Source organism: Ailuropoda melanoleuca, chromosome 8 (genome assembly GCF_002007445.2).
Source record: "Ailuropoda melanoleuca isolate Jingjing chromosome 8, ASM200744v2, whole genome shotgun sequence".
Taxonomy (NCBI): Eukaryota; Metazoa; Chordata; class Mammalia; order Carnivora; family Ursidae; genus Ailuropoda; species Ailuropoda melanoleuca.
Genome location: NC_048225.1, coordinates 119,243,032 through 119,258,496, shown reverse-complemented (window position 1 = coordinate 119,258,496; position 15,465 = coordinate 119,243,032). Strand labels below are relative to the sequence as shown.

The 15,465-nt window shown below is 47.5% G+C and overlaps 1 protein-coding gene across 1 annotated transcript in view; it reads left to right on the top strand.

Moving 5' to 3' along the window:
• HHIPL2 (HHIP like 2) overlaps positions 1-11,945 on the top strand; it is a 25,601-nt gene extending 13,656 nt beyond the window's left edge. The window contains exons 6-9 of the mRNA XM_002914189.4: positions 1,854-1,999; positions 6,449-6,530; positions 10,578-10,660; positions 11,370-11,945. Of these exons, the coding sequence (XP_002914235.2) occupies positions 1,854-1,999; positions 6,449-6,530; positions 10,578-10,660; positions 11,370-11,599 (541 nt within the window). The 3' untranslated portion in view covers positions 11,600-11,945. The remainder of the gene's footprint in view (positions 1-1,853; positions 2,000-6,448; positions 6,531-10,577; positions 10,661-11,369) is intronic.
• Positions 11,946-15,465: the final 3,520 nt, after the last annotated feature.

Here is a 15,465-nt window from a genome sequence, read left to right as displayed (position 1 = left end):
TTCTACTGGATTGTCTATGTGGAGGATCATTTTATCTATGAATATAGATATTTTTTCTTTTCCTGAACTGCAAGGCTTTTACTCTCATTCTTCTGACTTAGTGCCTCATCTTAGACTTCAGTACAGTGTTGGAGAGAAGGCTTCCGTTTCCACCAGTGAGTATGATGTCAGTGGTAGGGTGTTTTTACAGGCTGTCTATCAGGTGAGGACGTCTTCCTTCCATTCTTAGTTCACTGAGAGTTTGTATTAAACATGGATGTTGTATTTTGTCAAATGCATCTTTGCATCTAGTGAGAGAATCATGTGGTTTTCTCATTTTTAGTTTTTAATATGGTGAATTACATTGATTGATTTTTTCTTTTCAATCATTGAAGCAGTCTTGCATTTCTGGAATAAACACCGCTTGGTCATGATGTATTTTCCTTTCAATATATTGTTGGATTGCATTTGCTAACACGTTGTTGGAAAATTTTGTATCTGTGTTCGTGAAAGGGATTTCTTTCTTGGAATATCTTTGCCAGATTTTGGCATCAGGGTAATGCAGGCTTTAATAGAAAGAGTTGGAGAGTGTCTCCTCCTCTTCAGTTGTCTGGAAGAGTTTTTGTAAAATAGGCGTTATTTCTTCTTTATATGTTTTTTCCAGGTGAAGTCATCCAGGCCTAAAGTTTTCTTGTAGACAATGTATAGTAGTGTCTTGTTTTTTGATCCACTCTGGTGATCTCTGTTATTTATTTGTTTGTTTATTATTTCTTCTGTCTTCTTTTTTGTTAAAGATTTTATTCATTTATTTGTGAGCGAGAGAGAGAAAGAGAGCAGGGGAAGGAGCAGAGGGAGAGGGACGAGCGGACTCCACGCTGAGCATAGGCTGACACGGGGCTCGATCTCAGGAGCCTTAGATCATGACCTGAGGCAAAAATCAAGAATCAGAGGCTTAACCAACTGAGCCACCCAGACGCCCCTGTTATCTCTTGTGTCTTCTAATTAGTGCATTTAGACCATTAACTTTCAAAGTGGTTGTGGACATAGTTGGGTTCATATCTGCCGTATTTATGACTGCTTTCTGTTTATTGCCCTTGTTCTTTGTTCTGTTTTGTCTTCCACTCTTCTTCTGCCTTTTGTGGATTTAACTGAGCACGCTAAAGAATTCCATTTTCTTCCCTTTCTAAGTATGTCAATTATACTTTTTTTTTCTTTTTCAGTGATTGCCTAAGGTTTGTAATATCCATTTACAACTAATCCAAGTCCACCTTTCACTTGGTTGATATTCAGTGATTCTTGGTCAGAGCACATGCGCCAGAATCACTGGGATTGAGTATCTCTGTGACTATAAAATGGTACATGTGACACCCTAGTTGACCCATCTTCCTTTTCTTTTTATTCTAAAAACCTGCTTGTAGGTCAAGTGACAAAGGGATATGAGGCATCTACCTGCTACTACACAGACGTAATAATAACAAAAATAGCTACTAGTTTTTGAGCCCTTACTGTGTGCCAGGCACACTGGGGAGCTATTCACGTATATTGTCTTACTTAACCTTTGCAACTTTGGTCCATGGTAAATTCATTTTACAGATGAGGGCATTGAGGCGTAGCCAGTTGAGCACCTAGCCAAAGGTCACAAACTCCTAGAAATTAGATTAGTCTTTGGTGGTGGTGCACCCTTCACAGGCCACCAGACTCCTGTAACAGAAGATGAGCTTCTCCGTGTAGGGCCAGCAGGTGACTAAGATATCTCTGCTGCAGCTTTTTGATTCCAGGGAGAGGCTAGGTGTTGATCTCCTGGAGGAGGAGGAAAAATATGCCACACGGTGAAAATATGGATTCCTATAATAAAGGTTTTATTTTTTATCTAGTCGGCTTATGGCTTTGCAGGAAGATAGAAGAACCAAGAAATGGAAGAAACGGGACATTTGCCTGGGCAACACTGCGTCCTGCGCCTTCCCAGGGCTGATCAGCACCTATAGCAAATTTATCATCTCTTTCGCCGAAGATGAAGCAGGTAACACATACCCAGAGTTACTCTGCTTCTGCTTGTTGGAACTTAAAGCATCACAGACATCGTGAACTAATCATTTGTTATAATAATAATAATTATTATTATTGTTATTTATTTATTTATTTATTTTTTAAGTTTTTATTTTCTTATTTGTCAGATAGAGAGAGAGAGGCAAGCTCCCCGCTGAGCAAGGAGCCTAATGCGGGACTTGACCCCAGGACTCCGGGATCATGACCTGAGCCAAAGGCAGTCGCTCAACCAACTGAGCCACCCAGGCATCCCTATTATTGTTATTTAAATAGCAACTACACTTCTATTTTTACTACCATTTAGTTAATTTTTTTTTTTAGAGAGAGAAGGAAAATGTGTGGCAGGGGAAGGGGCAAAGGGAGAGGAGAGAGAGAGAGAATCTTAAGCAGGCTCCATGCTCAGCACAGAGTCCCAACTTGGGGCCTAGTCTCACGACCCTGAGATCATGACCTGAGCCAAAATCAAGAGTCGGACGCCTAACTGACTAAGCCACCCAGGCGCCCCATAGTCAGCGTTTATAAGGTACTGGATACCGTTCCAAGCACTTTACATTTTTTTATGTTGTTTGCTAATTACAACACCCCCATGACGTAATGATTATGCTGATTCCGCCAGTGAGGCAACAGATCCAATATGCCAACCTACCCCTTCTCGATTGAGGCCCACACCTCACGGTGTGGGGCAAATCAGGGTTTACACTTTGGTCCTTTGGTCTTTTGACCATGAAGGAGATTCATGTCCTCATCCTTGATTTGATCCTCGTCTGCAATCCCAGGAGCGTGCGCAGGGCCAGCAGTGGGGCAGACATGGTGGACACTGGTGTTTGTCCTCCTGGCGCTGCCTGGGAGGGAGCGTCTCTGGTCATCAGTGCCCGACCGTGCTGCTCTCTTTCCTCACCCTACCAGGAGTCTGTGACACAAGTGCCATGAGTGAGCCAGGGAGAACTTTCCTGAGAACTTTCCTGGGAAGAGGGTAGACAGCTAGGTAGGAGGCTGTTCGCTAGACAGATGAGGCATTTATTAAGGACATCAGCAGTGCGAAACGTGTGCACGTAGGAGAGACAGACAGAGACTCTGCTCTACTAAATCGCCTCAAATTCTGTAATTAGAAAATGGAGCTTTAATTTCAGCTTTACCTAAGTGATGTTACATTTTGAAAGATAACATTTTATGTTGCGAGGACGACAGGGCCTGTGACCTTGTTGCTACTTGGCCCCGCATGTAGCCTTGCTTGGAGTCTTGGGAGAGAATAAAATGGTCTCTCAGGGCCCCCTCCAGACCTGGGCTTCTCTGTGAGTGTGAACCAGAGAGTCTTGACGGTTTCCTCAGTCCTGGGCTTCTTTCCGCTCTGAGTCATGGGGCGGCTGTGCCAGACCTTCACTTGAGCAAGACGTACGGAAATCCAGTCGGCTCCTGGACCTTTTCCTAGCTTATCGTTTGAGATGAATATTTTAGAGGTAGAGAGGATATTTTAGAGAATTCAAGCGTTCTTAATAGAGAAAGTCTGAGTTCCAAAGTGGAAGTCTAAACATAGAAAACAGGAGAGAAACCACAGGCTGGCAGGACGATGCTCCGTGGAAAGAGGGTGATGTGAAAGCCACAGGCCTGGTGGGGCGTCTGGCCTGGTAGAGCCCCCCAGGCTGGTGCCCCAGGGAGGCTGGAGATCACTCTGCCCAGAGGCTGAAGCCCCAGAGGCAGGTCTGCCCCAGGATCCTGGGCTGCTGTCTCTGCGGCTTGCTTCTTTTCAGGAGGCCTCAGAAACCCTGACTTGGGTAGATTGGTTTGGTGTGCCTGCAGGCTTCTCGCAGGAGAAAACAGGGAGCCTTTGAATACCAGTCAGTACATCTGGCCAACAAAACTAAGTGTCCTTGGCTGAATTTTATTGAGTGGACTTGCCAGGGTGTTGTTCCCAAGCCAGACTGCCCAAAACGGCCCTAAACCCAAGAAGGCTGTTTTTAAGGCAAGTTCTTTTTTCTTTTTGAGAGAGACAGAGATAGTGACAGAGCATAAGTGGGGAGGAGAGAGAGAAGCAGGCTCTCCGCTGAGCAGGGAACCCGATGTGGGGCTCCATCCCAGGACCCTGGGATCATGACCTGAGCCAAAGGCAGACACTTAACCAGCTGAGCCCCCCAGGTGTCCCAAAGCAAGTTATTTTCTTCCCGAGTTGCTTGCTCTTCCGTGTTAGCACAGAGTGATTCAGATTTTCTGCTCATGTCCTAGCCTTTCCCACTTACGACATATTTTTAGATCTGAGTATTTCATTATATTGTTATCAGTCACCAGCCAGAGACACGTCATTTTTGGTTGAACCTCCAGTACTTCCAGGCTTTTCTAGCTGACAGCTGGCATGAGTGACTGCGGAGGGATGTGTTTCCAAACGTCAGTCACGTTCTCAAGAGGGGCGGTCAAAGTACTAATGCTTGCACTAAATTTACATCACATGGATTTTGTTTTAAGTGGCATGTTACAGTTTTTTGGGGTAGTCTTTTTTGGTCCTAAAATACATTTTTAAAATTGTCAGTTGGACATGACAGATGGCATTCGCTTCTATCATTGTTTTCCCCTAAAAATACAATGGGAAGTCTATAGCATGTTTAGGACATATAATTTGAGTAATCTGGGGTTGTAGGGGGACGATGCCACATGTGGGGTTTTCAATTAGAGCGGGAATTCTTTGCAGGGTCTAGAGGGGCTCCTGCCTGATGGTACCCCGTATATGACACTTGGTAGACCCCTCGTTTATCTAACAGGGTTTCTAATCAGAGGAGGCAAACTGGCTCTAGGGTAGGATGTGTCCTGATGTCTCAGGCCCCTTACAGGCAAGATGACAATATAGTTTGTGGGTACACAAAATCCAGACTTTATTAGGCAGCTGTGTGGGGGCTGTGTGAAGACCAGAGGCCTCACATTTGGCACGGGACAAACATTAATCACTGTCCTGCACAAATTCAAGGAAGAAGGTTGTGGAAGTAACTCAGAGCTGTCTGAAGTTCTAGGCTTTTCCAATTAGCAATTTAGTAGACATTTACTTCCATGAGGTTGAGAGAGAGCATACAAGTGAGCTCAGTTCAGTGCAGTGGCACAAATGTTAGGATGTAAAGAGATAAGAAGGTAAGAGTAATAGCTGATCTTCACTTTATTTTTTTTTTTAAAGATTTATTTATTTATTTGAGAGATGCGTGGAGGAGCAGAGGGAGAGGAAGGGAGAGAATCCTCAAGTAGCCTGCTCGCTGAGTGTGGAGCCCAATGTGGGGCTCGATCTCAGAATCCTGAGATCATAACCTGAGCTGAAACCAGGAGTTGGATGCTTAACTGACTGAGCCACCCAGGTGCCCCACTATTTTCTAATTTAATCCCAAATAATCATGTGTGGTATTATTAGCCCCATTTGACAAATGAATTAATAAATAACGTGACGTTTAAAAGCTTCAGAGGTTGCCCGAGACAACATAGCTAGCAACTGGTGTCATCAGGATTCAAAGTCAGATGATGCCAGCTCCAAAGTTGGGCTGGTCAGCCCATCCTATCCTGTCCTCACAGGTAACCATGAGAATAGGTGGAATGAGGTAGTGGCCATGATCAGAGAATGTTCCAACGGGGAAAAGGAGACCGTGGGTAGAGGTGATTCTGGGAGGTGTGGAGAAGGCCAGGAGGAGAGCCGGAAGTGTGGGAGGGTCTGGGGAAACGAGAGACCCAAGACCAAAGAAAGAAGGTGCAAATGGAGGGAAAAGGGAGGCAGGGGCAGTGGGAATTGGTGCCAGTGGACTCAGTAAGGGGCAACAGAAAGTGACAGGTACGGGGTAACTCTTTCTTAAGAAAGAATGAAAGGGGGATGCCTGGGTGGCTCATTTGGTTAAGCGTCTGTCTTCTGCTCAGGTCATGATCTCAGGGTCCTGGGATCAAGCCCAGTTTCATGCTCCCTGTTCAGTGGGGAGCCTGCTTCTCCCTCTGCCCTCCCCCAACTCTTGTGCAAGTGCTTTCTCTCTCACAAATAATTAAATAAAATCTTAAAAAAAAAAAAAAGTGATGGGTAAATGGTCCTTATTCTGTAAATGACTATTTCAGGGTTTCTCAGAGAATCCTTATTGGTAGTGAAGAGGTGGGGAAGGAAATGGAGATTAGTTAAGGCAAAGTTTCTGAGAGCAGAGAGATGAAGCCGGTTTGGTTCATTGAACGTAACAGAAACACACGTCTGTTGGGGTGCACTCTGAGCTAGTCTTTGGGGGTCAGAGAAAGGCTTTATCCATAAGGAGCTCACAGTCCAGTGAAGGCTGAGCTGTCAGTTGGGGTTCCGGTGTTCCCTTCCTGGGGTTCCCTTCCTGGGGCTCACTGCATTTCAGGGCTCTAACCCCATGTTGAGAGTTTTCTGTGAATTCAGCTCTGTCTCGGCTGTGCTACTGATCGCCTGTCCCTGTTTCCCCAGGGGAGCTCTATTTCCTGGCCACTGCCAACCACAGCGCCTATGCACCGCAAGGATCGATCTACAAATTTGTTGACCCATCGAGGTAAGCTTTAGTCTCATTTTCTTCTTAGGTGCATCCATATATCTTCATGGCAGATCATAAAAACAGTCCTGACTTCCTAGGAATTTCCAGAAATTATCAATGAAGCAAATCTTTAATGTAGATTAAAAAAAAGCAGATTGGGCAAATAAATGTGTAGGGCTGTGGGTCTAGGAATTATGAAATATTTGGGAAATTGTCTCTTTGTGGTGGGAAAGGAGGATCTTGAGCCTTTCTTGGATGACTAGTCTAGACCTGTGGCTCCTGTTTTATTTATTTTTTAAAATACGCTTTTGGAAACTTCTGTCTGGGATCATCTGGCAATGGGTGTATAGTTCCGACCACCTGAGTAAGTACTGTTGCCCTCTCCCCTGGGTTTGGTTGAGGTCTCAAGGTCCCAGGCAAATATTTATTTGTTTGCTTGTTTGTTTGTTTGTTTATTTATATTATTTTGATTATTCTTTTCTGCAGGAGCTAGCTTTGAAGGGCTCCTACTGGCCAAATTTGGGACAATTTATTTATTTTTTAATTTATTTTTAATTTTTAATTAAAAAAATTTTTTTTAAAATATTTTTTTTATTTGACGGAGAGAGAGATAGCAAGAGAGGGAACACAAGCAGGAGGAGTGGGAAGGGAGAAGCAAGCTTCCCGCCAAGCAGGGAGCCTGATGTGGGGCTTGATCCCAGGACCCTGGGATCATGACCTGAGCTGAAGGCAGATGCCTAACGACTGAGCCACCCAGGCGCCCCTTTTTAAGACATTTTTAATTAATTAATTAATTAATTTTTAAAAAGATTTTATTTATTTATTTGATAGAGATAGAGACAGCCAGCGAGAGAGGGAACACAAGCAGGGGGAGTGGGAGAGGAAGAAGCAGGCTCATAGCAGAGGAGCCTGATGTGGGGCTCGATCCCAGAATGCCGGGATCACGCCCTGAGCCGAAGGCAGACGCTTAACCGCTGTGCCACCCAGGCACCCCAAGACATTTTTAATTTAAATTCAGTTAATTAACATAAAGTGTATTATTAGTTTCAGAGGTCGGTGATTCATTAGTCTTACATAATACCCAGTGCTCATTCCATCACGTGCCCTCCTTAATGCCCATCACTCAGTTACCCCCTCCCCCCACCTCCCTCCAGTAACCCTCAGTTTGTTTCCTAGAGTTACGAGTTTTCCTCTCTGGATTTCATCTTGTTTTATTTTCCCCTCCCTTTCCCTACGCTCCTGTTTTGTTTCTTAAATTCCACATATGAGTGAGATCATATGATAACTTCTTTCTGTAATTGACCTATCTGGTTAGCATAATACCCTCTAGCTCCATCCACGTTGTTGCAAATGGCAAGATTTCATTTTTTTGATGGCTGAGTAGTATTCCATTGTATATATAGACTGCATCTTCTTTATCCATTCCTCTGTTGATGGACATCTGGGCTCTTTCCATAGTTTGGCTCTTGTGTACATTGCTGCTATAAACATTGGGGTGCAGGTGCCCCTTGGATCACTACATCTGTATCTTTGGGGTAAATACCTAGTAGTGCAATTGTAGGGTAGCTCTATTTTCAACTTCTTGAGGAAGCTCCATACTGTTCTCCAGAGGGGCTGCAGCAGCCTGCGTTCCCACCGACAGTGTAAGGGGGTCTAGGCAAATATCTTAAATGGATTTCTTCATGTCTCCACCTGACCCTCTCTGGAATTCAGTGGCAATATTTATTCACTTGGTGGATTCCATACTGTTTACTTCTGCTCTTTGCCGACCTCAGAGGCGCACCAGCTGCCCGGACAAAGGCCACGGGACAGCTTTCCATCTGTGAGGGTGTCTGCGTGTGGTTCGTGCCCTGCTGGGAGGATTCTGCCCCCCAGAAAGAAAGGCTCCCCCATGAATCAGCTTGAAGACAGACTGCAGAGGAAAATCTCCCTGTGAGGCTACATTGCTCCTACCTGGGGTGGTGTTCAGACGACACTGGGCCACGGGCACAGCTGCGTGTGGGTCAGGGCTTGGGAGCCAGGCCCCGTGCGCCCCATTTGGCAGCAGGCTCGTGGCCTCCGTGTTCTTGGGAGTTCCTGGAAGACACTCCGTCCCTGAGGCCGTGCCTGAGGTGTTCTCTGAGTGGCACCTGCGGGGTTGCTAAGGGGCGAATTAGCTACTGGGCTGGCTTCACTGCCCGGTCTGCATATTGCCCGTGCTTGAGGGGAGCAAACCCAGCCCCCGGTTCAAGTGCCTCAGGTGGCAGATAATGGCTGGGCGGGAGTTCTGCTCTTCCCTGTGCGAATCCTTTTGTCTTTCCTTTGACACTTTCCCGGCTTGGCTAGGGGATAATCGAGCTCCCCTCTCTCAGAAGAGCAGCTGTAGAACAGCTGTAATGCCAGCGCACATGGATGACATCCCTGCTCGCTCACCTGCCTCTCAGGTTGACGTTCATGGCGTTTTCGCTGTGTGCCAGGCACTGTGCTGGGCGCTGAGCAGCTGGGCTGTCGTTTAGTGCTGACAGATCCCAGGGGGACAGGCTCACACCATCACCCTACAGGGAAGCCAGCTGAGCTTGGCCAGGTGAAGGTACTTGCCTGAGGGGGGGCTAGCGAGAGGGGGCCCGGGGTAGGGACACCGATCTCCGGGGAGCAGAGTCTCCAGCATCTCTCTCTCACTCCGGCCATCATCGTGTGGAGCTGGACAGACGTTCAGAGCTTCTCCAGCAGTGGATCCGGATTCGCTCTGCCTGCGTAGTCAGCCTGTCTTGCGCTGAAGGCACCTAGGCCAGCTTTCTGAGGAGCAAATGGTTTATTGCCATGTGACTTTTTTTTTCTTTCCTTCCATCTTTTCTTCTTGCCCTTCCTTGCGAGTTACAGACCCTGGAGCCTGGGTTTGAAACTTGACTTTGCTACTGACCAGCTGTGTGACCTTGCATCTGTTTCTTAATCTTTGTCTGCCTCAGTTTCCCCTCTGTAAAATGGGGATCATCATGGCACCTACCTCACAAGGTTATCATGAGGTCTCAGTGAGTCATGCTTATGAAATATTCATGCAGTGTGTAAGCACCAGGTAAGTGTCTGTGAAATAAAGAGAATTACTTTTTTTCCACCTAGGATGAGGGTGGTAGCAAGGAGAGACAGAGCTGAAGCAAGGAAGGCAGAGAAGGAGGCAGTGGGAACTGGCTGGAAAGTTCCATCTCTGCTCTGAATAGCAAGTGTCCTAGTCTCCAGGGTCCGTTTTATTTCAGAAGATGCACCCAGGAGACAGCAGTCATGGAAATCTTATTCTAGTAGGCAGAGAGGCTGGCGGTCCTTCAGGGGCTGTGCCATGAGTTCTCGACGGGATTCTCTTTAAAGGGAATCACCACCATCACCGTCATCACCGTCATCATCATCTGTGGGGCACTCGTTATCTGTTGGGCACTGTTCTAACTGTTCTAAGTGTCGTTTTCTAAACCTTTAGAAAATAATTTTAGAACTGACTTATCAGTCACTTTATGGTATATCGAGTACACAGCTCTTATTTTTATTTTTATTATTTTTTAAGATGTATTCATTTATTTGAGAGAGAGAGTGCGCATGCATGTGTGTGGGGGGAGGGGTGGAGGGAGAGGGAGCGAGAGAGTCTTTGAGCAGACTCCCCGCTGAGCCGGGAGCCCGATGCGGGGCTCCATCCTAGGACCCTGAGATTATGACCTGAGCTGAAATCAAGAGTTGGTCACTCAACTGAGCCAGCCAGGCGCCCCACACAGCTCTTATTCCTGCAAGGATGGGTACTATTACTTTTTCTATTTTATCAATGTGGAAACTGATGCTTAGCAAGGCTTACTTGCCTGTGGTCCCCAGAGTTTGCACCCAATTCTGTCACCATACCCGTGCCCCTGCCCCCCTCACTACTCTGTCGCAAAAGCCTACCGTGTCCCTGTTCTTTGTCCTTTCTGAGCTCATCATGTATTTCCTACTCCCTCTGTCCCATCCCCATGGATAAAGGAGAGCTGAATCCAACTCTTGCAAATGTGTGACCTTGACTTCCTGGTCCCGTCTTCAGAATCTGGTGTCCTCACTTTCTCTCTCTGTTTTTAGGCGAGCACCCCCTGGCAAGTGCAAGTACGAGCCAGTACCAGTGAAAACCAAGAGCAAGCGGGTCCAATTCAGGCCGCTCGCCCGTGAGTCCTTCTCTGTCCCAGCCTCAGGCCCCAGCATCGAGGCGCTGGCACGGTGCCCTCTGCAAGCACGCTGCAGTCCTCCCAGGGCGGGAGGTCTGTTCCCGCGAAGGCTTATGCTCTGGAAGAAGACTGTAACTGTGGCTCTGTGTGTACCTCTCTGTATGCTGGAGTCTGCACGCCAAGCAGCACGTGCTTCTGCAGAGACCCGTTGCCCTCTGTCCATGCATCTGTTCTTCACTGGGCACTGTTTGTTTAGCCCTGAGTTTGCAGCGGTCACTGTGCTAATCCCTGGGGCTACAGCCGTGAACCTGACCTGTAGGAGCTCAGAGTCAAATGTAGTGCAGGCAAATGAAGAAATAGAGCACCGAGGTTCTGGTAGAGAAGGATGCCCTGGGGACCGAGGGGCCCCTAGAGCGAGCAGAGGCAGGGTGGGTGGGGATTCAGGAAGGGCTGATAGAGGAGGGAGACTGTCTTAAGGGAACTATTCCAGAACCATGGATCACTGGAGTGACCCTATTAAAAAAGTAACATATTTAGATCAAGGGCAGTCGTGGGGCTTGAGCTTGCAACCCTGAGATCAGGAGTCGTATCTGCCGTGGAGCCAGCCAGGCACCCCTGAAAAAAGGGAGTCTCAGGTATCCTGGGTGCAGTTTCCCTTAGAGTGACTTTCCAGGATTTCTGTTTCTCACACATAATATTTGTTTCGCAGAGACAGTGTTGGACCTGCTCAAGGAGCGGTCGGAGAAAGCGGCTAGAAAATTATCCAGTGCAACTTTAGCCTTTAGCCCAGACTGGGCCTCATCTCCGAAAGGTCCCTCCAAGAAGCCAGCTTCTCCCACGGGCAGCAGGAAGGCATTGCAAAGGCCTGGTGAGAAGAAGAGAGCCCGCCTTTTGTCCCTAGGTCCCCAGGGCAAGAGGAAGCCGAGCCCGAAACCCTGACGGGACAGGGGCCAGCAGTCAGCACAGATGAAGCGAGCTGGCAGAAGACTCCCTCCGCCTTCTCTGTCAAGGTGGCTGACCAGGGGACGTGCCTGGGGAGAACCACCTCGCCGCGTGGAAGCTATCCCTGCTGCTGCTGAACGTGGCTTTAGCTGAGTGGGAGCCGGAGGTGGAGGTGGGGACAGGCACAGGGAACCTGACTTAGGGCCAGTGCGGTTTCCTCTGCACAGGAATCTTGCTGAGTGGCTGCCCCTTCTCTGCTTCTGTGAAGACACCAGATCCCACATGGCCAGGGTGCCTGGCTAACCTTGGAATCCCAAGGCGCATCTCTCTTGTTTCATAAATGCCCACAACCCAAGGTAATAAATCAATACTTGCTCAATCAGTCCTGTATCCTTTGATCTCTTGGATGTGTGTCTGGCATTAAGAAATCTGGTGTGTTTCATCAGTTTGCCTAAGAACCCTCTTTCGCTGTCCTGCCTCATCCCAGGTCCAGGAGGAAGCCCATAGAGACATATTTCCAAGGAAAGCCCCTCTAAAATGGTCCTCTCCTTTGTCCCAGGCTGCCTCTCACAGACTGGGGCAGGCTCTGGTCTGTAACTCCAGCACCCACTAATTGGACTTGGCCAATAGCATAATGGACATAACTACATTTTGAGTACTTATTATGGGCCAAGATTATATACATTATCTGAAACCTCAAAACCTTGCTGCTTATGTGTGTTGCCATGTAATGTCTGTTGAAGAGGAGGAAAGTGAGTCTTCGTGAGGTTAAGCTACTTGCCCTAGACCATGGCAGGGAGGGAACAGGGATCTGTTCAGCTGGACTTGAACCAATGTCCCTGTCGATGTCCTGTGCACCTGCCCCCTGCAGGGCCCTCCGTGAGGGTCAGTAGCTCTTTTTTTTTTTTTTTTTTTAAGNTACTTATTTTTTTGACACAGAGAGAGAGTGAGAGAGGGAACACAAGCTGGGTGAGTGGGAGCAGGAGAAGCAGGCTTCCCGCTGGGCGGGGAGCCCGATGCGGGGCTTGATCCCAAGACCCTGGGATCATGACGTGAGCTGAAGGCAGACGCTTAACGACTGAGCCACCCAGGCACCCTGAGGGTCGGTAGCTCTTAACCGGGTGTTGGAGGAGTAAAAGAGCTAAGAGAGGAAACGATTGCCATTTTTAGGAAGTTCTCCAAATTTTGCGAATCATCCAGAACGGTGTAGGCAATTTGGCTTAAAGAGAATGAAAACACGAATTGCCAGGGTTGTCGAGGAACCATCAGAAGTCATGTAATCACTGCTTTCCATGCGGTTGGATGTACCCTGCACAGATTTTTTGGACTTCCAAAAAGCAAATTCCATTTTTTCTTTAGCAGTCTTTATTTGTAGGCTAACTTAAGCTTAGGGCTTTTGTTTTTCTTTACTTTCGCCTACCTTCGTAACTCATGTGAACACTCTCTAGGATAGTCATTAAACTTCAGGATCTAACCAGCCCTGGTATTTTACACTTTTAGCATCTTCTCAGATGAAGACACCAACATAAAGGTGGCAGGAATTCTACCCTGATCCTTTTGTTGAAAGATGGCTGAACAGCCTGGGTCAGTTCGGAGAGATTGGACAGAACTCTTTTTTTTTTTTTTCTTTTTGAAGATTTTTATTTATTTATTTCACAGAGAGAGAGAGAGCCAGGGAGAGAGGGAACACAAGCAGGGGGAGTGGGAGAGGGAGAAGCAGGCTCCCAGCGGAGGAGCCTGATGTGGGGCTCGATCCCAGGGCCCTGGGATCACGACTTGAGCAGAAGGCAGACACCTAACGACTGAGCCACCCAGGTGCCCCCGATCTCTTGAACAAATGTTTGAACTCACTTGTCTCATCTATTTCTGGACGATCTGTCTTCGAAGACAGGTGGCACAAATAGAGTCTGGCTTGGAAGTGTTTTGAGCCCTGGCAGGAAGGTGCTCAGAATCCATGTGTCAAAGGACCATGTCCTTCAAGTTCTAGGCCTTCTGCACATGGGTTTTGGATGGGGGGGTGGCGGGTCTAGGGCAGGGAACTGAAGGGGTCTCCCTGAAATGCCAGGAAGCTGGGGGGAGAGGCAGTATATTCCCCTGATGCAAAGTGGCTTTCTTTTCTGGAAACGGCTGGCAATGCCCGTGAGCTGTCACAAAGGTGCCAGTACTGAGAGAGCAATCATTTAGGTCATAGCCCGGATGTTTCTGGTTTCCTCAGAGGCTGAGGTGTGGAGGAGTGCAGAAAAAGGGACACATGTTTGTGCTTGCTCTTTTTAGGGGCCTGTTGGGGGAGGGGGCTAGGGCAGGGGCCACAAGGAACAGTCAAAGTAAGCAGTCTTGGTATTACGGTGTTGGATGCTCTGAAATGGTTTTGCAAAAAGGCATTCAGGGTCTGTGATTGCTGACCCCTCTGTGGTCACTATGGATCTTTGTTTTTGCACCACTGGGGCCTGTTTCCTTGGGGGCACTCTGAGCATCTCACCTCCACAGCATCCCCAGCAGCAGCTATCCTGACCACAGAAGGGCCAGCAACCAACAAAAGTAGGAGTGTGCTTTCCCAGAGCTAGAATCTTGCAAGCCAAGATCGAACGTTGGACAGTTGCATCGTCCCCAAAGCTAACTCAAGAAATCCATTCTCTTAACACAAACACCGTATGACTTCACTCAGATGTGGAATCTAAAAAACCAGTGAATAAACAAGCAGAATCAGATCTATAAATACAGAGAACAAAGTGATGGTTTCCAGAGGGGAGGGGCGGAGGGGGGCATGGGCAAAATGGCTGAAGCTGAGTGGGAGGTACAGTTTCTAGTTGCTGATTAAATTGGGAATAAAAGACACAGCATGAGGAATCTAGCCAATGATACTGTAACAGTGTTGTACGGGGACATCTACACTTTGCTGAGTTGCACACAGAGAAGCTGAATCACTGTGTTGTACACCCGAAGGCGACACTGTCAACTCTACTCAAATAAGAATTAAGGAAGGGGCGCCTGGGTGGCACAGCGGTTAAGCATCTGCCTTTGGCTCAGGGCGTGATCCCGGCGTTATGGAATCGAACCCCACATCAGGCTCCTCCGCTATGAGCCTGCTCCTTCCTCTCCACTCCCCCTGCTTGTGTTCCCTCTCTCACTGGCTGTCTCTATCTCTGTCAAATAAATAAATAAAATCTTTAAAAAAAAAAGAATTAAGGAAAGAAAGAAAGAAAATAAACATTCCCTTGCTCTTGTGGCGTTTAAGATTATGTTGGGAAGATATTTAATTTCACTTCAACTGATGCCATACTTACTGCTTGCCAAACACAGTACTGGCTCTGGGAAACCCACACATGAAGGAGACTGTGCCCACCGGTTTACCTGGTGTGAGCCAGGTTAAGAATTAACTTGAACTCAAGGTCACGGGACTCCGAGCCGCCCCATCCGACAGAACTAGGAGCGCTGCAAAGGGGAGCCGGGGATGTAATGTAAAGTTTTCCAGGAGCCACATTAAAAAAATTGGTAAGATTAATGTAATTACATATTTTATTTAATCCAACATATCTACAATATTATTTCAGCACGTGATCAAGGAAAAGCTACCAATGGGGGAGAGTTTACGTTCTCCTTTTGGTACTCTATTTTCTAGATCCGATGTGTATCCTACTCTTGCAGACAGCCCAATCCTGATTAGCCCCATTTCAGACCCTCAGTGGCCGCGGAGGCTAGCGGCTACTTTGCAGACAGTCCGTTATCAGGCCCTGCCCTGAAATAAGGGAAAAGAAATCCAGGGTGGGGAAAATCCGCCTATTCTGAAAAGACTCTGGCGGCTGCAGTCCCGCGGCGTTCCGGAATTCGGGGAAACCGCGGAGAATCGAGAGCGGCGGCACACC